General features: G+C 41.7%; 1 protein-coding gene across 1 annotated transcript in view; it reads right to left on the bottom strand.

The window, feature by feature from the left end:
- The window catches only part of ITGA9 (integrin subunit alpha 9), a 214,361-nt gene that overhangs the window by 145,736 nt on the left and 43,996 nt on the right, over nucleotides 1–24,629 (bottom strand). The window contains exon 15 of the mRNA XM_042817225.1: nucleotides 21,255–21,415. Within this exon, the coding sequence (XP_042673159.1) occupies nucleotides 21,255–21,415 (161 nt within the window). The remainder of the gene's footprint in view (nucleotides 1–21,254; nucleotides 21,416–24,629) is intronic.

Below are 24,629 nucleotides of genomic sequence, written 5' to 3'. Positions count from 1 at the left end.
ACAGCACAGATTTCAGTGGTGCTTACAGACATATTGCTTGTGCTGCTTCTGATCGAAGATACACTAAAGACAAACACCACTGCTACATTTCCATGCCACTGAGTTACTGATGTGAAAATACTGATGGTGTTCAGCATGGCATGACTAACATAAACACAAATTATAGTGCAGTGGAGATGGACTCACTTCAGTTTGCCCTGGTCACACAGAGACCAACCCACTAAAACCAAGCCTAGAACAAGCTCCTGGCAGAAACACAACCCTGCCCATTGATTCTCATACAGAATTCCACATACATTCTCATTTTGTAGGCTAAGCCTGTAAAAGAAAATGGCAGGCTGGCTTCTTCCCTGACCTTTCCTTGGACTTCAACTTCCTACCTAAAGGAAAGTTCAAAAATCCCATGGGGAAGGATCATCACATGTCACTGACATCTGGAAGTTGTGTGTCAGCTTAACTTTTGACAAAAAAAGGCATTTTTTGTACATCCAGAAGTGACTGGTAGGCATAACACAGACACCTGAACCACAGCTTGATTTTTGAAGTTTCAGATACCCATCCCTTCAAAAGAACTGCTTTGACTGACTTCAAAAAACAAGGGATTTTTTTGTTGTTGAAGAAATCATGTTAGTGAAGGACTGTCTGAAGAGCTGCCTGGCCGAGGCTCACTGTTATTTCATGTCCTGAGTCATGCTGTTTACACTGTGTTGAAACACAGTGGCATATAATTACGTATGCAATAAGCTCATGGGATCCTCAGGCAAACACACTCTGTACTTACATCCTGGAACAATTTTGAGCTTGACAAAGTGAACTCTGATGAAAATGAAGAAGCAACTGCATTCCCAGTCACTGGTGGCTCAGAAGACATCCATACAGGCACATGCATGTACAGTACTCTGCTTACCAAAATGAGAATGACAGCTTCCTTTTGAGAGCATCGTTTTTTCTCTTCACATACTAACACAAATGGAACCATTGGAAAGCTTTCACCTTTGTAGAGAATCTACTAAAAACTCTCTCTGTTACTAGAGAGTAAGGCACATTATGCAATTACTGGAACCAAAAACAGAGCGGGGGGGTAGCAGTGGAACAAGAGGAGACTGATCTACTTTCTCATATTTCTAACCATTTCTTTGGAATTCACTACTATAGGCTCTTGGGGACTCTCCTAGAAAAATGAGAAGGAAAAAAAGAAAATCACTGTTCCTGAATATGTCAACAACAACAAAAATCAATTTTTGGCAGTGCAAAAAAAAAAAAAAAAAAAAACCAATACCACAAGACAAAATATTGGTTATGGTAGATTACCAGGCTGCTGTCCAAACACAAACCAGAAAGTACTTGTGCCAAAAGTATAACGTTTAACTGAAGAAAACACATACATAGATGAAGGCATACATGAAAGAGCAGAACAGAAGCACTGTGCTTATGTCTTTATGAAAGATACTGACTTTATAGTCTCCTGAGTTGACCTGCTGGCTAAATCTATCGCAGCACAAGTAACATAGCTTTATAAGGAACAGTGGTTCAACTCAGATGTCTTTATCATTGGATATAACCACACCTGCACTCCCAGACAACAAGGCAAAAGAAACTATTATTAATGTTAACCTGGGAGCACAAAATGGTTAGTGAATGTCAGGAAATCACAGTACAGTGTGAGGTTGTTCATTAAGAAAGGCATTTTGTAAGTTACTCTCTAGGAAGACTGGTGACAGAGCAGGCATGGCAGCCGCACGCAGTCAGAAGGCAGCAGGGCCATAAAAACACCAAAAAACAGATTCAATCTGGCTCCTGTAGAGGAAGAGGGCAACAAAAAGAAGGGCTGGGAGAAAGCTGCAGAGACAGACCTGACAACAGAAAGCAGAGGAAGATGAAGCCAGGAGAGCAGCATCTATTGCATGTACAAAGCTCACACTGTGAGCTTCTCTCCTAATACATGGGATTAAAAACACAGCAAAATACTGCATGTTCAGGCATCTTAGAGAGACCAGATTCCGTGCAACATCCTTTTCATACTCTGGTTGATACTGGTAGGTAGATTCAGCTGGGTTCAAGCAGTGCAACCCACAATGTTGCTTTATGAACAAATACAAAAGCAGTCTGTTTTCTTCCCCTCTGAGTACAGAGCAATGGCAGTTCAGCCATCAGAAGCCTTCAGGGACACTTCTGCCTTTTACAAATTGCCTTATGCCATGCGTGCAACTGAAAAACAAAGCCAGGAGACTCCGAGCGCTGTGGTTTTGTCAGCTTCCTGCCCTGCCAAGGCTTCCTTCACATACTGATTGATTCACCTCTGATACCTAAAATATCATTGTGCTAATCTGGGAGAATGATTATTATACAGCCATAAATCTTCACAGAAAAAACATGAACTTCCTGCGTAGAAGCCATGAGACAAGGCTTGCTGATACAGACAGCTTCATTAGCTGCAGAAAGGTTACGTGCAAAAGTAGTAAAGAGCAGGGTGCACATCATTTTAGTCAACAGCATTTGTAGCAACAGCACTCCTGTGCCCAAAAGGTAATTTGTTTAAGTTAACAAACTCCCTGTCACAATCTCAGCTTGAGCTAGAGCACTTAGATTATTTTACATGCTTACATTTTGAATTTTTAAACACCACTTGCACACTATTGCCCAAGCTTCCACTCTTGTGGATCCTGGCGTAGAAATCAATGACCGCACCAGCTAGCATGGGGAAAAAGTGGTATCTCTGGAATAGACCAGAGAAACACAGGCATGAACGGCATCTTCAGCACTGTCCCTGCATGTAGCTGGATGAAGTCCATGTCACAGAAGATGACTGCAAGTGGGCATGAGAGTTAGAGAAGAGGAATGCTCTCTAAAAAGCCAGCAGCAAAAGCTGCTATCCAGGGCAGCTATGTAGAAGATGATTATTTACTGCACCTGGTTTGCAGACAAGACGAAGGCATAAGATTTTCCAAAAAGAAAACACCAGGCACTTGCTTATAATATAAAGCTTGAAGTGAAGTTACCACGAGCTTCTTTACACTCCCCAAAGACAATGTTCAAACTCACTATTCATTCGCTTGGCAACATGCTGCAGCCCACAGTTTTTGTTATCTTTTCTCACTCAGAGATGAGCAAGCGAGTTCAAAAGGAAAGAAGTCACAGTATGGCAAAGTACATGTTAAAATGAAACGAATACAAATCTCAAGAAAGCCCAAAAGATTAGTTTTTCCCCTTTCTTAGTTTCAGTACTAAGAAAGGAATTGCTTTTACATTAAATACAGCAGTGGTATGCTACAGAAAATAAAGTTTCTGTGTTGAATATTGATTTAGACTTTTTTAATCCAGCATATCGTGGGGCCAACTCTGCCTCTCTTTCATTTTAATTTCTTGTAGCTTTACTAAAAATAAGCCACTTTACTGAGATTAACTTTTCCATTCATGGGAGAGCAAATTATATCAGTCAAGCATGCAGTGGTGACCATATAAATACAGAGCATGCTCTGCTGCTACAGGGAGGAGCTGGCACAAAGCTCTGTTTCACCTTGTCACCATTATCCCACCCCTGCAGCAAAGGCCCTGCTGATTAAAGTGCCCTCTCACTAACAAACTTCTTTTGACTGCCCATGCATGCCTGTCCAGTTGTTTCCTTTGAAGTTTTCCTCACTGTTCTTTTAAGGCAGGAAATGCACTAAACTCAGCAAAAGCAGAAGCCAAAGACATGGAGAAAGTTTTACATTTATTACAGAAACCAGGAAACAGTTACAGAAATAAAAAACAAAAGTACCATCATCTCCCACAAAAGCAGTGCTCCACTGGCAGAAATAGACCATTTTTTGTCCTAGAAGGACAAAAGGCTTCAGAGAGGGTGGCACAAAAGGTGAGAAACTCCACCTCTTCCAAAGCTTTTAAGATGAACATGGTCGGGAAAGAAAGATGCAGTGTCTTTTAACTACCTCCTTGCCATGCATTTAAGAAGTTAAGAAAATGGGACAGGCTGGAGTTAGTCAAAGTTGAGCAAACCTTTTCAGATGCTGTTTTCACACCTGCTGTCCATCAGTGTAAACACCAGGTCCATGAGCCACAGACACAGCGTGACCCTTTGGGATCTGACCACTCCTCCCAGGGTTCTGGTGAGAGGGGATGCTCTCATCTCCTGAGAAGGCAAGAGAACTTACAAATGCATGTGAGCAGTGCAGGGCTGCACATGCACAGCTCCTCTCTGCAAGCCCTAACAGAAGGCAGACGGTACTCACAAGCAGATCACTAACCACCAAGGCAACAGATCCCTCTCCTTTGCTGAGAATCCAAAATTCAGGCTGCTGCTATGCAGGTTGGGCCAGGGAGCATGGGATGATGACTGCTGTGGTAGAGGCAAGCTTGCCTACAGCAGCAATGATGCATATTTTATTATTGTTGTTTTTTTAACCCAGTGACAGCAAGAACAACTGCTCTCCTGCAGCTCTCTTCTCTTCCCATGGTATCAAAAAACCCACCCTTCATCCATGGGGTTAAAAACTCAAAAGAGACTAAAGTACATCCATTGCTACGTCTTAGCAAAAATGCTGTCTGCTATAGAAAGGTGATGACATCTGATTACTGTCCATAACCTTCTTCTCTAGCCAAGTACCACCACTGTCACTATATTTATTTCATGAAATCCCTTTCAGATCAGCACAACACTTTCCATTGATTTTGCTGCAGTTCAGACCACATTCAGTGTAGCAGCTTCACACAAGGAGGCAAGCCCTATGCATTCTCTGGCTTTCACAGGTATCACTGACATTACTTAGGGCTCACTGTGTGGTTTCAACAGTTACTTACTTCAACTTAGAAGAGGAGGTGACAATGGCTCAGCTATTTCCTACCACACTACATGAAAGATACTTTTACTGTTTCTTCCATTCCAGTAACCTCTCTCTCTGAAACTAGCTGAAATTCAGTCTGTCAGACGGATGCTGATGCTATGTTCCAGTCTAACAGCAGACCTAAAAATAGATGGAAAATTGTTTGGAGATGGATTAAGTGGGTCTTACTGTTTACTTTGCAGTGAATCAAGTTAATTACCAGGCAGTGAAAACAGCTCCAAAAAAAATTAGATCTAATTGGAACTCAAAACAAAATAAATTAAAAAAAAAAAAAAAAAAAACCCACAACAGAACAAAGTGGAGAGGAGAATACAATTTTCTTCTGGCTTTTCCTAATAGTCTCATCCACATGTTTTATTTCTCTTCCCTATTTTTCTGTTACTAGAGACAAAAACGTAAAAGGTCTTCATGGTAATTCTCGTAAAGCACATGAATCAGCAAAACCTTGATGAAATTCCAGCTCCACTGCTCAACATGGGAACAACAGGAGAAATGTTTCATCAGCACCTTTCTCCTTGATGGGACTGGGAGGAGCCAAGAAAGTGTAATGCAACTTTCTGGTGATACAGCTAAGCACAAAGCAAGTGAAGACACAAGTCTATAAGCTCTCACAGCCAAACCATATCAGTTAATAAAATCCAAAACACGTCAAGCATATTTTCAGTTGTTAAGATTTACATCCATTCCCCAGCCCTCCACAAAAAAAATAAAAAGTTATTATTCCTATCCATGAGGGAAAAAATGCTTTCACAGAACAATAAGGAGAAGTACTCTTTTCCACATCAAGGTAGAAGGGCTCTGAATGCTTAATGTAGAAGTCATATCTGAATTTAATTGTGCCTGCTTGCTTGCAGAAATGTTTAAAGCAGCTGTGGGCATTACAAGGGAGCAGCAAAATCTTACAGTACCTGATCCTGGCAGAGTCCCCACCAAACCCCTTGTATTAAAGTTCCCATTTTCTGCTCTCTACGTTGCAGCCTGCTCCTCAAACCCACAAATGAGTAAATATTGTGAATGCAGTCGTACAACTCATTTACAGCACTCCGTTTCCAACGAAGCAAGTTCTAGCCTTACACCCACTTAATTTTCAAAAGATTAGGTTTCAAAAGCAAGGTAGCCTTACAGTCATTTCAAACACAAAAAAATAAGCCGTAATGCTACTTCAGACTCTCCAGTGAGAGTAACATCATTTAAAACCACTTCACCAGCACCTTTCACAGCTGTCGGGTTGTTCTCTGAGTCTTAATCCAACTACTAACCCAGCTACCAACAGACAGGTGGCAACTAACTCCCACATGATATTGATTGCTGTTTTAAAAGCAAGGCAGGGATACATGTAGCATAATCAGACATAATACAGGGGTACACATTCACTAATTACAAATAGCCATCACATCACATTTCAGTGAAGATGAAGAAAATTAGCAGGATTTGCTTGCATAAAAGACTCCTATAACTTTATAGCTCACAGCCAGCAAACAAGAAGAAGAACATATGACAGCATTGTGCTGTGCTGGCTTTCATTTCTTTTCGCTCAACTAGACTTTGTGTACCCACATTGAGTTGAAATTTATAGCTAAAAGTCTAATGTTTGCCTTGTTATATGACTGCAGAGAATGGGGGAAAAAGCAGGTTTTTCACTGTACCACTTCTCTATCCCAGCTCTCCAGCTAAAAAGGAATTCAATTCCCTTAATAAATAGAATGCTGGAAACAGATGAGTAGATCATTACCAACTGATCATTTCCCCTTCTTACCTAGCAAATAATGGCAGACAACACTGGACTGGACTGAGTGGGATTCATTTAGTTAAACGTAGACAAGTGTGTTCCACATGCTACCTCCAATGAGTCGCCCTTGGCTTCTGTGTGAGCCAGTGGAGATGCAGTCAATGAGTACAACTGCCCTTCCCCTAACACACACAAGGAGCAAGCCAGGGGATTCATGCCCTAGAAATATTTCTCAGTAATCAAAAGGACAACCAGAAATGAACAGCTCTAGACAGAAAGCAGGGAGATGAGTATCACCCTGTCGTGCTTGGAACTATCATTTAAGAGAGAAATTGCAAGCAGTGCTGGCATAAATGAGCACTGTTGGTATCTTGTTCCAGGAGAAAACAAAACAAACCAAGAAACCCACACCTTAAAATCATGCTGTTTTGCCCTGTAACAGAATGATTTGTTCCTCCCTAGGCAAAATATGGGGTAACAAACTTTGATAGTTCATTTGGAATGAAATATGCTCAGCATCATGGCTTAGTCCCTTTGTATTACTTAGGAAAGGCTGTACAGGGGAAAAAAAAAGCTTTCTTCATGCAGAAACAAAAGTTACACTTGTTTTTAGTCTTTCAACAAAACCTGAAGAGTATCTGCTGAAAAGATACAAATGCAAGTGTTGCATTAAAGCATCAATACATTAAAAGTTACAAACAAAAATTGGCGGAAGAAAGTTTCGATGAGCTGTAGGTATAGACTTCATCAAACAAAGCTGATCTGCATGTGTTGTCTACTTAAGGCCATACTCACCTTCTCACTCACCAGGATACCTAGCCCTGCTCGATGGAGCATTTTTGCATATGCTGCATGTGGCTTTTCACAAATACCTTTTACCCCTTGTAGTTACATCCATAAAATGCAGTCTGGAAAGGGATGTATTTGAGATAACTACAGAATAAAACACGCTGCAAACGTCTCTCATTCCCAGCAGGGATCTTCCTGCCTGCATTAGCCAGTGGAGATCCCAGTGCAAAGAGGGTAAGAGTAGACATGGTAAACAGAGCTGAAGGGCAAAGGACTGCTCCTAGTTCTGCTTTTTTTTTTGACCATAAAAGCTATGGATACTCCATCCCTGGATGAGCTCAAGGCCAGGCGTGATGGGGCCACAGGCAACCTCATCTAGAAAGAGATGTCCCTGCCCAAGGCAGGGAAGTTGGAACTGGATGGGCTTTAATGTCCCTTCCAACTCAAGCCACACTGTGATTTGATGATTCTATGACTTTGTTAACATGCTGTAGCACAGTACAAGTTCAAGTCACACTACAAGTTAATGTATTTATATAATACACCTTTAGTGTTTTTCCTTTTTCCTCAAGAAGATGTTTCACAAGCTTACTTCTAAATATGTTTTCATTTCAAACAAGTTTTGTTTAGGGACAATCTTTGTAAATATAATTACCATAAAAAACAACATCATTCCAACTCCAAAGTAACAGAAATCAGGAGCAGCATAAGGGTTTGTTAGACAAAAAGACTACAGTTTATTCTAGCTTGTTTCTCAGAAATGTGTGACTTGTATAAAATAGAGGATAAACCGAAAGTGCATACTGAGATGTAAATATTAGTCAAAATATTAGTAAATTAATGGTAATAACACAGATTTAATAATAAAGATTTGTTTGTACAGACACTTTTTGACCTGAGGGCCTTTCCTAAGGGAATGAAAAACTTGCATATTTTAAGTTATTTCCATCCATCTGTCTAGTGAAGCAGTCCCGTGGGCCAAGACTTCTATCATCTGTGTTTACTATGTACATAAGATAATCATCTGCAGACCACAGCTTGATATAGACTTGTCTTTCATACCCAGATATGGTAATATGCATCAAGAAGAAAAATAAATAAGTAAATCGCTTCTTGCAACTTCTCAGAATGAAAATCTTTTTTGAGCACCAAGCGCAGACCAAATGGTGAGAAAAAAAGATGAATATTTGACCCGCACAAAGTTTGTATGCGAATGAACGCAAGGAGTAGTTTGCAAGAGAGGTGCACTGGATTCCTTTGTCAAAGCCTCTAGTCAGCCACGGGTCCAGCACGGACCAGTGAGCTCCTGGTGGAGCGTAAGTTTGGCAGAACGCTCCTTGGTAACCGAAGCCAACCTACACACCGTGCTCTCCAGGGGTCATAAATCAAGCTTTTTGAGGGTAATAATGAGCTGTTGGCAAGAGTAAACTGCAATACATCGGTTTTTGTCACCTGGCCTGCACCTACCATCCAGCCTGGCACTGGAGGAATGTATTCAGCAGAATGTGATGAGAGGCAGTAGCAGGAAAAGCAGCCCTCTAGGAATAATGTCAATGCTGTTATGAAGAAGATTCCCAGATACTGATCTAACCTGCTTTATAGCAAGCTCCTTGCAAAACACATGGCAAAGCGTAAGCGTTCATCCAGCTGCTTTGATTACCTTTTACCTCACATGAAACACAGAATGGTTTGGCTTGGAAGGATCTTTAAGATCATCTACTTCCAACCCCTGCTGTAGACAGGGACACCTCCCACTAGACCAGGTTGCTCACAGCCCCATCCAGCCTGGCCTTGAAAGCTTCCAGGGTCAGAGCATCCACAGCATCACGAGCAACCTGTTCCAGGGCATCACCACCCTCACAGAAAAGAATTTCTTCCCAGTATCTAGCCCAAATCTACCCTTTCCCAGTTTAAAGCCATTTTCCCTTGTCCTGTCACTACATGCCCATATACAGGTCTCTAAGAAGTTCTCCAACCCTACACACTCACAGGATTGGAGGAAAAATTAAAAAACAAAACAAAACACCACTGCATAGGAACACTGGGAAAACATGACAATTAGAAGAGTATCATTTAAAGAGTTCTTCAGCGTTGATACTAGGATGATACCTAATGCATACAGAGCAATATATAGAAACATATACCCACACTTTTGTCAGAGATGCTCCTGATTTTCTCTTTATACCTACTTAATTTAATTTCACTTGCTGCTTCTCAACTACCAGCAGAACACTGCGCTGTTCACGTGGCAAAGACTGCAGCTAAATGTAAAAACAAACAAACCACGCACAAAGCTTTACATGAACTGAGGACTGGCTTTTCACAAGCTTTAGGTTTTTTTTTTTTTCCTTAATACACCTCTGAACTGGTTCTGACTTTATTTTCTTTCTAGTTCTGAATGGAACTAGACGGATGAGAGCGCATCCATTTTAGAAACACCTCTGCAACACAGACAATCCAGAACAAAAAAATATAGAAAAGGAAAACCTGCTGTAGGACTTCCAGCCTAAACTTTGTCTTCCCAAAAGAGCTAGATAATCTGTATACCCTTTTGGATTATTTTCGAGGTGTCTACTTTAAGAAAATCACCCCTCAAACATCCAAGCCTTACAAGTTCCTCCTCCATGCTGGTAATTGCCTCCCTGTGTTTTTAGCCACTAGCACTGCTGTTGTTTACACAGGGGTTTGTACCAAAGGCAGACCCCCAATCCCAACAGCTCACAATCAAAATTGTGACCTGATGCAACCAGTCACAAAAGAGACAAACAGGTCTTAGGCAACATAATCATTAAAGTTAGATGCACTGCTGTAACTTAATAATCCCACTGACTTTGTGGTGCAACGATGAGGAATTGTGGCAGCTTCTGTGCTCTGGCACAGGTGGGAGCAGGGACTCCTAAACAGGTTTAGCAGTCAAAAAAACTACTGCAAGAGACCAAGGGAACCCCATCAAGCAACATCTTATCCTTTTTGCCTTTGCAACATTCTCAAGGCTGACAATAGAAGAACCAGTGCATTAAGGAAGTGGGGACAGATATAAAGTAAATATTTACAACAGTGAGAGACTAACACAATAATATGTAAGTACATGTGTATTTCTTAATTATAACACCTGTATAATCATTGATTACACACAAGAGAGTTTGGCTAAGCAGGTTATGACACCAAAAAGAATAGATAAAGGGCTTACCCTTGTGCTGGGCTCACTGGAAAGCTCCAGTAGGAGGTATCCCCAAAAGAGATCCTTCCCCACTGGCAGTCAGCTCTTCAATGGGGTCTAGCAGAGGTGCAGCCAGGCTCCATCCCTTCCAGCAGCACAGCAAATTGCCTTCACTTGTGCTCCCAGGGCTGATCAGTGCTCACCTCAGGTGATCAATCAGAGGTTCAGGCTGTGATTCAGCAGTTCCCATACAACATGTTAAACTACCTGCCTGCTATTCAGTCTCCCGAGCCACACTCAGAAGTTTTCAGTCAAGACAAGAGATAACATTAACACCACTACCAAGGTATGCACAGATCCAGTCAGAAACATTACATTTTTAGGTAGCTGTCTCAGGAGGCAGAAGAAGGGCACAGCAGAAGTTCTGCAAATACTGATCATTCCCCAGGGCAAGCATCTTTGTATTGAACCCATCAGTTTTGGTAAACACAGGACATCAGATCATTTTCTTACAGAAGGGAAGAAATAAAGCCAATGTCGAAAGTGATCAGAAACAATGCAAAGCAAAATAAAGCCTGTTCCCAAAGTAGTAAGGAAAGAAAAATGAACCATCACAAATATTTAAATTGTTTATATAAAGCTTAAAAATAAATTCTGGCACTCATTCAAGTTCTTGAAAGGAGCAAATGAAAAAAAAGAGCCTCTCCAGATAATATTTATTGTCTAAATTGGCTACAGCATCACAGCAGAGCATCATGCAGTATCTCCACGTGAAGAATGCACTTGCCACAGCTGTGTGACCATGCAGCAGCCAAGCAGAGATGCACAGCACAATCTCCTCCTGTGCATGTAGCAGGAACAGAAATGCCAGATGTGGAATTACTGCCCAGTTTCAGCTTTAACGCTGATCCATGCCCCCATTCTAGAAATATTCAGTGTGTTCAGGAAGGCTTTGGTAATGCTTTTTTCAGGGAGAAAAGTCTCCTCTGGTCTCCAGGCAAAATCTCACCCCAGGCTAAAACTGGGGACAGTTTTTGCAATGGATTTCTATTGCCAGGGTTGCACTGCTTGTGCTATCTTGGCAGAGGCTGTGGACAGAGCTTCCAAACCTGGCTGTGATCCAGAGCTCAGCCTTCCAAAGCAAGCTCATGGTTTTCGCTGCTGCTATCCGAGAGCAAACCAGGGCAGCGTTTATGGAAACAATGCTGCGGGAAACACAAGAAAATGGAAACTTCCTCCTCCAGCTCCCTTCCTGCAGCTGAGCAGTAGATGGGTTGAAAGCCTGCGTGTGCCAGGGCCTCCACCAACATCTCCAAGTCGCAGGGGATTGCTCACGAGATGCCAGTGACAGCTGCACAGCTGGAATCTCCTCTTCACCGCGAGCAGCGCAGCTCGCTGAACAGGGACAAAACAGCAGCAGTTCCCAGGCAAGCTTCTTCTGGGGCAACAGGCATCTCAGAATCACAGAAAGGTTTAAGTTGGAGGGGACCTTTGAAGATCATCTAGTCCAGCTCCTCTGCAATGAAAGGGACATCTACAGCTAGACTAGGTTGCTCATAGCCCTGACCCCCTGGCTTTGCTCGGGTGTCACCTAGCACAAATGGAAACTAAACACACTTTCACAGGGGTAATATTTCTCATATCAAACTGGATTTGTACTCTGTGTATTTATCAGGCACTTGACCAGGGCAAGAAGCAGTTGTTCCTCCAATAACAGACAACTGTCTGCTCAATCATTTAAAAGGAGTAGTTTGTAGCTATTACAATTGCATGAACCCACCTGCTTTCTCTGAATATAGAAAGCTTTATTTAAGAAAACTATATAAATATTCTGATTGACAATTTTTCACTCTTGTTTCAAAGAGTTAGTACCTAAAAGACAGAATGCAACCCGAAGAACAAAATCAAAGTTTCCAGGTTATGCTGCTTCAACGCTGCACTTGCAGGGACTTTTGTCTCCAAATTTCCTATCTGGGGACTGAAAACCTAAAAACATTCAGGACATCTCAGAGACAACCTCAGCTATCTAGTCCATTGTTAAAACATCTATGATCCACAGCCTGTTTTTGGTGAGAGGGGAAGATGGAAGAGGGTAAAAACCTTGCATGTATTTCGACATCTTCTACCCACAATTTCTCCAGTCTTTCCAGATTCTAGAGCAAAAATGCATGAACCAAATTTGCCCAGTGACAGGGCTTCATGTCTTACTTGGAATGGATTTTAAAAGCCTTTCCATTGGATGATTGTCCACATACACTCAAGGTTCACTGAAGCCTCCTTTTCATGGCTAGAGATATGTTTCACTTCATGCTTGCTAGATCCTAGCAGGTCAAAAACATGTGAAAGATTGTACAAATTTATATGACATACTCTATTTTAAGTTGTTTTTTTGTTGTTGTTGTTTCTATTTTTACACTCTTTTCTGTGACTTTAATGTCACTTCCCTTATATCCATTCCTGCCTAACGAGAAGCTGCCTCTAGATGACTGCTAATAGGATGAAAATTACTAAGTCATGACAAGTTTAATCAGTTTTATTTCTGATTTATTTTCTCAACTAAGGAAGTCTTAAGTAATGCAGAGCATGGGCCAAAAGAAGGAAGTAGTAAATTTACTTTACTCTCACATTAGATTCTTTTAGATTTAGAGCTAACTGTTTATACTTCAGTCTAGAATTTAGCACCAGGCCTGGGTCTTCTCCCAGGACAAAATAAATGCAGTGTAAGCTATTAAAGGATTCTACTCCTTTTCATTATTACTTGTTATTACAATAACTCTATTATCCAGTCTTAGCCTTACACAATCAGGTACATTCACATATTGCAGACCAAAAAGCCTATCTAATGCATCCAGTTCTTAAGGACATGTTGAATATAAACTCAGGGAACAAGCTGAAGCATATGCCAACAAGTCAAAGACATTGTAGACAACTGGAAAATAGTTCTAACTCCCAGAAAGCTTCCAATTTCAAATATCTGGAGGAGCAGAAGTAGAATAGGACAACTTGCAGGTTCCAGATACGGAACACTAAACATTCCCTCAGATAACTGAGACTCTAGGAGATGTCACAGAGTTGTACAAAGAGAATCAGTGATGAAAACTTTGCAACAGACTGGAAGCGTATGGCCAGGGATGCAACTTTTTATCACCAGCACAGCCATACCAGCTATAACTATCCCATTAGATACAGAAATGCAGATGGGTGCATGAAGTGAGGTTGGTGGCACAGAGTATGGGCCTTACCTCAACTGCTTCTGAACCTCGGGAGTTCAAGATGAATTCAGTTCCACAACCGGAGGTACAAGTTGGAGGGAAAACAGAACAGAGACATTTTCTGCCAAAAAAAGTCTATGCCTGTAACATATTACTCCCACATTTCTTCAAGCACGTTATCAGGTACTTTCAATATGAATTAAGACACCGGATTAGCATTACTTGTTGCCAACCAAACTAAACCTAGCATCTCTAAGAGTCTCCCAGGAGACCGATGTCTATTCTGACCATCAGAAGGTTATAGATTTGGAACACACCCAGAATCCACAGCCATCAAAAGGGATTGCTTTCCTTCTAGCCCAGAGGAGTTTTCTGTTGGAAGATGCCTTCAGCGTTTTCTGATCAAGTGCCTTGCTCATTCCTTCCTAAGGGCAGCAAAATGAAAAGGTGATAATTTTAGGCACTCCCCAGTTTGGACAGGATAGGCTGATCATGTAGATGTGTGTCCAAGATCATGGCACAGACTGATACTCCTCCATGTGTTATAAACAGGAAAACCACTAAGACAAACAAGCTGTCCCCTATTGTAATTTTCTGTAGCAAGAGCCTAGCATTTAGGATTAAACATATCCCCTCTCCCCACCTCACAAGTGTGAATTTGTCCCAAAGAAGTACTAATAAACTTTTAGAGTAGAATGAGCCATCACATCTTAAGTTTGTGTAACTCTGTATGAAAAACAAGCTTAGAATGTTTCTAAAACAGTAGCATTGCCACCTTTGTTCTTTCCTTCCACCTGAGAAAACAAGCTGTTTGGTTAACCAGGACTGCCAGAAAAAGCAGAAAAAAATATTCCTTTCCATCATCACCTGCCTTTTGGAATGACTTTTGCTAAAACAAAGCGTAGCACCTCTTTAATCTGTTTGGCTGCTCACTTCCTAGAAGAGCTGTCACTGGGAAACACAAAGAATCCTCTCAGAGGAGCTCCATGGAAGACCTCTCCCAAATTATGATCTCTTGTACTCCCCTCTCTAAAAGAGCTATCCTCTGTCCAGGCCTACATCTGTCCCTCCTGCTCCTCCAGAAGGTTTAATTTCCAAATGAAATTTCTTTTGAGGCATCAAGGTATCGGACAAAAAGGCATCAGTGGGCAAAATGTACAGCCAGGCATAAGTCTGCAATTAAGTGTTTAAGAGCAATAACAAAGTGTCATGCTTTGTACACACCTCAGAAATAAATCTCCATTAAAATTAAAGAAATGTGATTTTTTGCAGGTTGAGTCCATAAAAAAATACAAGTTTTTTTCTCCCTCTGTAGAACATATCAAAGGAACGAGAATGTCAAAGGGCTCAAGACTGAAGATCTGGATCCCATTAGGGACTAGCAAGGGACACAGCAGATGAACAAAGGTGGGTAAAAAAGAAACAGAAGGAAAACAAAGCTGTGCTTTAAGTGCTGACTGAGCCTCGTTCAATATGATACCTACTTCATTTCAGGAGCATAACATCTTATCACTTGGATTTATTAATGTTTTAATATTAATTTATTATATGCAATTTATCTGACAGCAGTTACACATGACAACAAATTTCCACTTGGGTCATAAACAAAGCATTTGGCCTTTTTCATAAATGCTGACTGAAGTTGAAGCAGAAAAGTGAACTAAAGGAAAATTAGTTACTCTGCTACAATTTGAAACAAGATAGGGATTTATTTTCTGCTTGTTCATTGATTTTGTCATCAACAAGCTTTGTACAGCCACTCTCCATCCAGGCACAAGTGATCTGCCATCTAATCACATCACCAATCAGTGTGACGAAGCAAACAAAAACACAGTGAATTCTTTAAAATCTGGGAAAATGGAGCAAGAAGAGAGCATCTGGACAAAACCCCCGCCATCAAGCTCAAAGCTGAACACCTCCCACTGGCCTCAGGACACAAGACCAAGCAGCCTTACTGGCTACACTGCCCAGTGGCTGAAAGGCCCCAAACAGCTTATAGCACAGGATCTGCCACGATCTGCTCGCCCACACAATGGGCTCTACCAGCCCTAGCAGTTATTGCAGCACTTCACCACTTGCAGCATGGGTCTCCTCTGAAACGACGTTAGTGCCAGGAAAATTTGGCTGCTTCAGTTTGGCCGCATTGCATGGAACAGTTTTGAATTTGGTCTGGAACTTGCTTTTGATGAATCCTGCAAAAAGCTGCTGGAAAAGCCAACCCCATGATAATTAATAGTATTTAAATTTTGATATTGCTAATGCTTAAAGGTGTCAGCCTTTTTGCCAACTCCTAACACTCTTTCTGGTGCATCTAAATCCCTGCATTTACGAGGCAATGAAAAGAAACCCAAAGTAATGCAGCTAATTGTTCTTCCCTCACCCGCATGGGTTTCTCAGAACAAGCACACAATTTTTCCTCTGCTTGCTCCCCAAAAGGAGAGTTTTGATCACATCAGAGCAAGGTGACAAAACACACCATATTCACGTTGCCAAGACAGTATGTATTTCATTCTGCCGGAGGGAAGCCAGGCTGTTAACAGATTACAAGCACACTTTGCACAGTTTTGGAAAACAAAACTGTCCCAGAAGACATGCTCCTGTAAATAAGCTTCTGCATTTTGTGATCGAGTTACCTATCCCACAGCCTTTAATACTGAACATACGCTACGGCTACATCTGGATATGCCTGACAGTTTTTCCCACTGGCTCAGCAATGGAGGAAAAAATATAAATAAAACAAAAAGGAACGAGTCGTAAGATATCAACTCCAGTATTGGTCTTAGTGCTCTCTTTCACTGCAGTCATCATTCCTGGCAATGCTACAAAGCAGCTTTCGTCTCTCTTAGTGACTTTAAACTTCCTGCTAAAGGCTGGAACAGGTCACTGCTCCCCTTGCTTGCCCAGTCGTTCAAATCCTGTGAAATTCTAGATAATTATGACTAGGTTTTCATAGCTGCTGCTGTGAAATGAGTCTGTGCCTCACGCATTATTCCCCTGACTTGCTCCAGTTTCTCTCCTCTCCCACAGAGAAGCAAGCAGGACAGCTGGGTCACTACCCAGGGGAGCTGTACTTCACAAGGCGCTGGTTTTCACCTCCTCCCCTGCAAAGCATGGTTATCATCCTTGCCCAACACACAATCTCTCACAACACCAGATTCTCAGCGTAGGTCTCAACACACGCGGGCAACAAGGCTCAGCCTGCAGCCACCAAATCCAATGAGAGTGCTTCTCTATTAAAAATAAATAAATACTTCAAAATAAGCTTAAATGTCCGCGGGCATTTCTCTTCATGCTGTAACAATGCTTGTCAAACCTTAACATGGAGATGTTAATCACTGTCAGGCAGCTTTCAGGAAGATGCCTGGCAAATGATCAAGGTGAAGTCATCTCAACATGACACATGACAGTGGGGCAGAATGCTGTTCCAGCCAGACTCCAGGAAAGAGCAGAGTATGGTGGATTAAGAATAAAAGAATAAAACACGTGCATCCCTCTAGGACAGATGAAAGAGCTACAAAGGGAAAAGCAATCACAATCACATACAGTGATTCAATTTCGTGAGTACTACAGACTGAGTTGTGTGAGATCAGCAGCTCAGAGTATCTTCAGGGACCTGATATAACAGCTGTACACAGCAGACAGAGGTGAGATATGTAGAAAGGAAAACCTTTGGCTGCAGAGTTCAGCAGTGAACAAAACACGTGGTTGTACAGTTTTTGCTCAACAGGTAACATTTTATTCCAACCCTGGCTGTACAAACAGCATGAGCTTCTCACTTACATGCTGTTATGAAGTCTCACCACTTCTCAGCTCCATCCTCCCTACCAGCTATGACTGGATCCAGTAAGAGTTAATATGACAAGCAACTAGAGACTGCTTGCAACTACCAGACAGTCAATGAAGATAAAGATCTCTGGAAAATATAAATGCTGTGTCCGGTTTAATCCTGTGCCAGGACTGCTCATGGTGTTTGAAGCTCTTACAGCCTTCACTCTGCACACAGACAACAGAGTGGTAGCAAGAGACAGCTTAGCTGGCTGGCATACAGTGAGCTAGGAAACCACAAAGAGCTTCTTTAATACATGTAGGAATCATACATGGGGCTTTCACCAGCATCCTCACTGTGATTTTTGTGATAAATCAAGGGCAACAATATTTGGCTGCACGTAAACCTGCACATACAGCTAGCTTACCTTGCTGTCTGAATCAAGTTCTCTTAACCAGTACATAGACAAATCTATCCTTAGTATTAAGGGAACCCACAAAAGCTGGTGCTGGATTTCACCACAGTTGAAGTAGAAGGTTTGTATCGGCATCACAGACAGAGGAGTTACCACCCAGCAGGAAAGCATCTGCTGAGGGGGAATAAGCAGCATCCACACAGTATCACGAGAAAATCAGCAATACTTCTGAAGGTCATAATTAACGGCCACTTGTACCAACTCTTCATTTTCTACTACCAGTCAAACCTCCAAAGGTTGTTTAAATTAAATGCAGCCCTTGCAGACGACAAAGGAGGCACTGTGAGTATTGGAAATTACTGTCAATGCATACTAAAAAGTTAGCATTTTCTGAACTAGAAATCAACAAGCAGTTTCCAACAGACAGAGGGGGGAAAAAACTGAGGCTCTCCTCTACTTCCCCACACCCAGTGCTGAAACATACTCAAAGCATTTTCATCAATTCAAAAAGAATTTCCACATCCTCTGACCCCAGCCAGAAAAAGTACATTTTCTCAGGAACCACCACAACTCTACCAATTTGAACTGTAATTCAGTAGCCTGTCTTGTACAAGATCAAGTTCTGAGCTGGACAGCTTTGATAACCATTTATATCAGCCACGCAGTTATGAGGAAAGACAGACTTTAGCACTCAAATTCAGTAGCAGAAGGACAGTAGCTCCTGTCCTGAGAGAGCACAAATAGAAAACAAGTCGTGATCAGAACAGTGAGCATTCCTAACTGCAGAATGATTTAACCATTATCCTTGCCAGTTCATCTGCAGCCTTCAATTCTTTAGTACTTGGTTTCATTGATGTCTCCTTAGATCTCAAAAGAGATCACAGTGAGCTTGTACAAACCTAGTTCTTCCATATGTTTCTTCAGTCCTCCAGTTTTACATCACCAGCATGCAGTATCTACTTGTTGCTAAGACCATGCCACCCCGCAAGGCTTGGCACAGGCTTTCATTTAACTAAGGCAATGTACAGATCTGTGCTGTATGTCAATTGGACTGGGTGCCTTGCCTACCTACGGTGGTTTGTCAAGCTGGCACATGAGGTCATGCACAAGTCCAGACAGAATCTCTATCCCTCATCACAGGCATTAAACAACTGACAGCTTCATATTAACATACAAGTCTACTTATCACCAGGGACTCAAACACAGACTAAAGTTAATAATAGATTAAGGATGCAACTGCAAACAACTTCATCAGCCATGGAGGCAACAGTAAACCAAAGGGCAGAGGAATGCTTAAGCAAAGTACTTACTAAAAAATACTTGAAGCCCAGGCCTTTAATCATCAATTCCATCGTAAAACTATGTGATCAAGGAAAGTTTTGGTCAGAATTTTGGACCCTTCTTTATGTTTCAAGTTCGGAGTTTTCATCTTGCTTTTGTTGTTTTTAAACTAGCTGTTACTTAAGGATATCAGTGCGAGATCACGACCTCATTATTTCCACTCCTCCAGAGTCTGTAGGTCTCTCTTTGATGTCTCTAATGTCACACAGTCTCAGGATATCACCTTTCCCATGAAATTACACGGATTGTCCCTCTCCACTATTTGCATTCTCCCTCATACACAGAAATGATGCTTCCTGCGATTCTTCCAACTGTGAAAAATAGCCACTTATATAAAATACAAAGCCACCAGCCTTGTTTTTTAACCAGCTATTTTAAGTTAACACATCCAAACATTTATAAACGTTTCTCTTAACTATAGAAGTCAAATTTTCCAAAAACTTTCCAGAAAAAATAGTTCTTACCTTTGCAATCCCAAGATCAGCTGCAAATGCTACAATAAATGTAACAGTTTTTTGGGCATATGTTGCCTTTTAATATATTCTGTACAGTAGCCAAAAACTTCAATAGGACTAGTGTGAAAGAAATCATTATTGGCTTAAGATAGAAAGGGACATGCTCCTTTTCACCTAAACTCAATACATGGAAGCCTGAACAGATGTGCTTATTTGAGAAAGATCAGAATTATTAAATTCACAGCTACTCTTAGTAAGAAAATGTAATCTTGTCTACATTTTCCATCACAAGCTTTTCCTCAGCAAAAACCAAAGTTTGCTCCAGAAACAAACAGGAAAAAAAAAACAACCATGGAAGATATCTAGTCACTTCTCAGAGATCCATAAACTTAAGATGACATCATTTCCTTAGTGGTGGTCCCTTTATTTATTTGATTTTCCCTCAACAACCATGCATAAAATGTTGATAAAGTCAAAGGATGAACCTTATCTCCCGTTCTCATGATATTTTAGGTACATAGAAGTTTCCTGGAAAAGTTTATACATTTAGGGATGTTTGGACCCACTGGTTTCTCAAAAATAAGGCAGTACCAACTGACATCCTCTGAGGTTAGGTCATACATTTCGATGGGAATCTGTCCCTCAGCAAGAAGGATATGAAACTCACCCACACAATCATACTACCTCATACTGCTCTCTAGGGTGGTGGTACAGATTAGTGCTTCCAAGACTGAGGCAGTTTAAAAGGTAAATCTCCTTTCTATGTAATTTTCAAATCCATTCTAGATATAGAGAGAACGCGCTAAAAAGAAAATAAATCTGTTTACTTGGGAAATAAAATGGCATTTGTACAGCATTTCTTCAACAGCTGCTTATGAGCAAAGATAGCACAAGTCATGAGGTCTTATCTAGCAGGCTTGGAAGAGTTTTGTCACATGAAGAACAGACACCCTCTCTGTCCCACCACCTCTGGGAAGTGCTTTCTATATTCTCTCGGTTCACGATGTAGATGAAATTCAGTTATCCCAATGGTAATTTTAAGCCCAAATGAAAACTGGTGTGCTTTTCAATCCTGAGAGTGCAACAGCTTCAGGAAAGATCCTACATAATCCTGTCATTCCCATGCAGATCCCAGTATCAGCCCCAGGTTCAAAGGAAAACACCTCACAAAACTAATAGATCAAATTTGCTGCTCCTGCCAAAATAAAACTTTGCTTCCTTATTTTGAGTAAAATGATGGTAACAACAAAGCAAGACAAAGGAATAACTCCCCCACAAACGTACCAGATGAAAAGTAAAGCAATTACATATTCCTCACTAAGTCTCAAAAGCCCAACAGCGAATGCTCATGCTGACAAGGCATGCCAAACAAGAAGTTCAAATGTCCCACTTGAAAAACTTCATCCACTTGGTAGAAAAACTAAGTGTGTATGGAGCCACGCTGCACACTTTAATTGTCTGGCTATTTTGGGAAAAAAATTAATAAAAATAAAAATAGGTGTAACTGCAGTTAGGCCAACGCAGATAAAGATAGGAATGAACTGACCTTGACATATGCTAGGAAATGCCTGCATTTTTCCTGCATGTATGACAGTTCTAATTTCTCTGTGATCTGTCCCACCGTCTCTCCAGAAGTCACAAAGTAAACTCTGGGTTGTTGGCTCTTTTCCTTCTTTGCTACATCTGCAGTCAGGTTATAATTCAAACCTGTTTCAAAAAAGAAAAAGAAGAAAACAAAGGATGTAAGTGAACAATAGCTATATTTCAGCCCCCTATCAATGGATCCTGTTGCCCCTGAGGCATGCACACTTAAATAAAGGTCAGGCCTTGCAGGCCCTCAATCAATCACCAAGTTTCCTGTGGCTGTGCAAAACCAAATCTAATTACTGACATACTCCCAGGATTTGTGCCACTGGCTTCCCAGCCCTTCCTGAAGGATGCTGAGCAGAAGTAGGAAGTCATGTAAAAACATACCTAGACAAGCACACTTTAATAAAGAAAGAAAAAAAAGAAGAAAAAAAAAAAGCATTAACCATGCTGTTAACAGAAAAAGCAAAAACACGATACAAACAACAAAAGCCTCAAGCTTTGCTTTCCTCATCCAAAAGGACAAACTAGATACGAGCCAGACAGGATGCAGAATTTCCTAACAGTTACTTTTGTTCACTTACAGTCATCTTTGCATTTAGCCCTTAACTAGAGATCACTGCCTTGCACTTGGTATCCTCCTTTCAGACAGCACAGATCCCTGGCAGCTTATAAAAGACATCCTCAGAGACTAACCAGCTGTATCTCCCTAAATCCTGTTTCCTGCTGCTCTACAGCACAGGTAGCTTAACACAACGGATGGATTTGCAGCTGGATGTATCTGTGTCCAAAAGAAAACTTACTGTATCAAGGAGCAGTATAGCAGTGAAATAATCAAACTGTACCTTTTCTGTCAACAATAAGGGCAGGGAAACTACAATAGAAGTATGAAACCTTGCTCTGCTGGCTGCAGAGAGAGGAAAGGCAGGCCATAGTCCGTACCGGTTTCAGCCACCATCAAGGCAATAAGGGCAGTACCATGAGATCGGTCCACTATAAGCTTAATGAGTTAATTATCTTTGTACACCACAGCCCACAACAGCTTTGGTGCTGATTAATTACATAAGTAGAGTGTTTGTGATATTATTACTTTTTTATTCATGTTTTAAATTCCTGGTGATTGATGTTAGATAAAGTGCTCCATTTATATATATATATATTTTTTTTAATCTGGAATTCTATACAAAAACCAGCATGAATGTAATATATGACTAGACTCAGTGAGGACTTCTACCTAATTTCAGGAAGGGCTCTTTGTTGTTGTCTGCTGCTTGTTTTGTGTTGTTATCGTGTTGTTTCTTTAAAATCACTGAGAATTGGTTTCTCAAAATCAATGCTGCCGTCCATGCAATCACCACTAATCCCTATTATTCACTAACGTCTCATTACTTTGAAGAATTCATTTAACAATAGCATAAACTTGGTGCAAAAGCCTGTGTGGGCAACTGGCATTTCTGTAAGTCACACCCTGCCTGCCTCACTGTGCTACATGATGCTTTCTGATCAGAAGCTCAGGGTTTGGCCTGGTTGAAATCCCAGCAGTCTCTCCCTTTGAAGCGTTCACATCCCACACCCATCCCCGATTTTCCCTTGTCTGCTTCCGAGACCCCACATTGAGGCGTGCAGGCTGAAAGCTGTGCCTCCCTCCTCTCGGCGACACAGAGGAATTGTGCCAGCAGACCCAGAGCAGCCTGCGTCTGCAAGGCCACACATCCCTCCAGAGAGGGACAGGCTGTGGCCAGAGGGACAGAGGCCCTGAGAAAGGCTGCGTCCCACCACCAGCCCCACAGCAGGCCTCAAGCAGAACGTTTCCAGCTACCACAGCAGCAGTGGATGTTTTCAATCAAACCGCGCCGTTCCCATCCCCCCCCCTGCCCGGCCACCACCTCCCCTTTATTTTGACAACTTGTTTCTATGTTATATCCAATGATGACACATCGGTGGAAAAACTGAATTATCATGAGTAAGGCTTTTTTCCCCTCACCCCCTTCTCCATCCTCATTGCTTCCAAAAAGCCACTGGAGGGGGGGGAATAACTGGCAGACTCATCCCTCCTGGTGGTTTAAGTTCTTCCTTCTCACCCAGCAGGAGATTTAACTCTTGCAGGTAATGCTCTCAAGTCCCCCTCTGGCTGCTTTAAGCATAGCTAGCAATGCTTCTGGGGATCTGCCTGTTCACTTCAGGCAATTAAAGTAAAACTCTAACATGGATTTGATGAGCTTAGACGAACAGATTCATTTTTCTAGTAACTATTCCTTTCCCATATGCCTAAGAGGTGTCGGTAACAGCTCCTCTGGGAAACTGCGGGTCACATCTGCAAGACAAACCCCAGCCAGCAGGGCAAGCAGGTTACTCCAACTGGTGCCTGGCCACCACAGCAACATACCTGCTGAGTAAACAGCATTTTTATAGTGGATTTCCATTCTTAGGTAGCACAGCACGCAAGCAGGCAGCCTGAAGAAGGCACGAGTGAGGAGAGAGGGGAAACAAGGCAGCAGCATCCTATGGTTTGAAACAAGAACCGCTGCAGGCTGAGCAAAGGAGGGCCTGTAAATCCCCAGCCAGTAGGCAAAACCCTTCACGGCCCACTCAGAAGATACCATGGTGCACAAAAAGCAGGGTTCAAAATGCTCTGCAGGAATAAGCACACCCATCATGTCCTGTCAGACTGGCACTGACCTGGGGTTGGAGAGCACATGGAGAAATTAAAGAACTTCTTAAATAAGAATGAAAAGTCCTTGGAAGAGGAACGCGTTTCTTCATCTTCTATACCAATAATTGTGAGAATAAAATTATTCATGAACTTTGCTCACAGGGAAAACTCTTAAACACGAAACAGCCATTTAGAAAGTTTGCTCTGGCAAATGACAGCACGCACAGGACATTGCCTTCCATCCTTTCCCAGAAAGCCTTCTTATCTTCTGTCAAATTTTCTGTGTCATTCCTAGCTTCTAAGTAGGAAGTTAGCTAAGCTGCCCCAAGCATGCACTGAAAAACACATCCAGCAATGCTGCTGAGGGATTCAGAGGGTAGCAGTGATTCAGGCCTGCATCCAAGTGGATGGGAAAAAAGAGACAAATAACACTGAACACTGCTGCACCAAACTACAGCAGGACACAGATAAGGAGTGCCTACTTTTGTCAGGTTTTGGATCAGGCATGTTTCTTCAATCCTAGAAACATGTCAAAGCAGAGCAAAAATATGAAATAATCCATTATTCTGAACTAAATCTCAATCTAGACGCTCAGATAACAACATTTGGTGCATGAGAACTGCCCCAGAAATGTATCAACACACAAGCAATGCACATCTGAAGCAAAAAGCAAGGAGAAAG

This window comes from Centrocercus urophasianus, unplaced genomic scaffold (genome assembly GCF_019232065.1).
Source record: "Centrocercus urophasianus isolate 14NV4802_14NV808 unplaced genomic scaffold, USGS_Curo_1.0 seq_16, whole genome shotgun sequence".
Classification (NCBI taxonomy): domain Eukaryota; kingdom Metazoa; phylum Chordata; class Aves; order Galliformes; family Phasianidae; genus Centrocercus; species Centrocercus urophasianus.
This window is presented reverse-complemented; position numbering and strand designations above follow the sequence as displayed.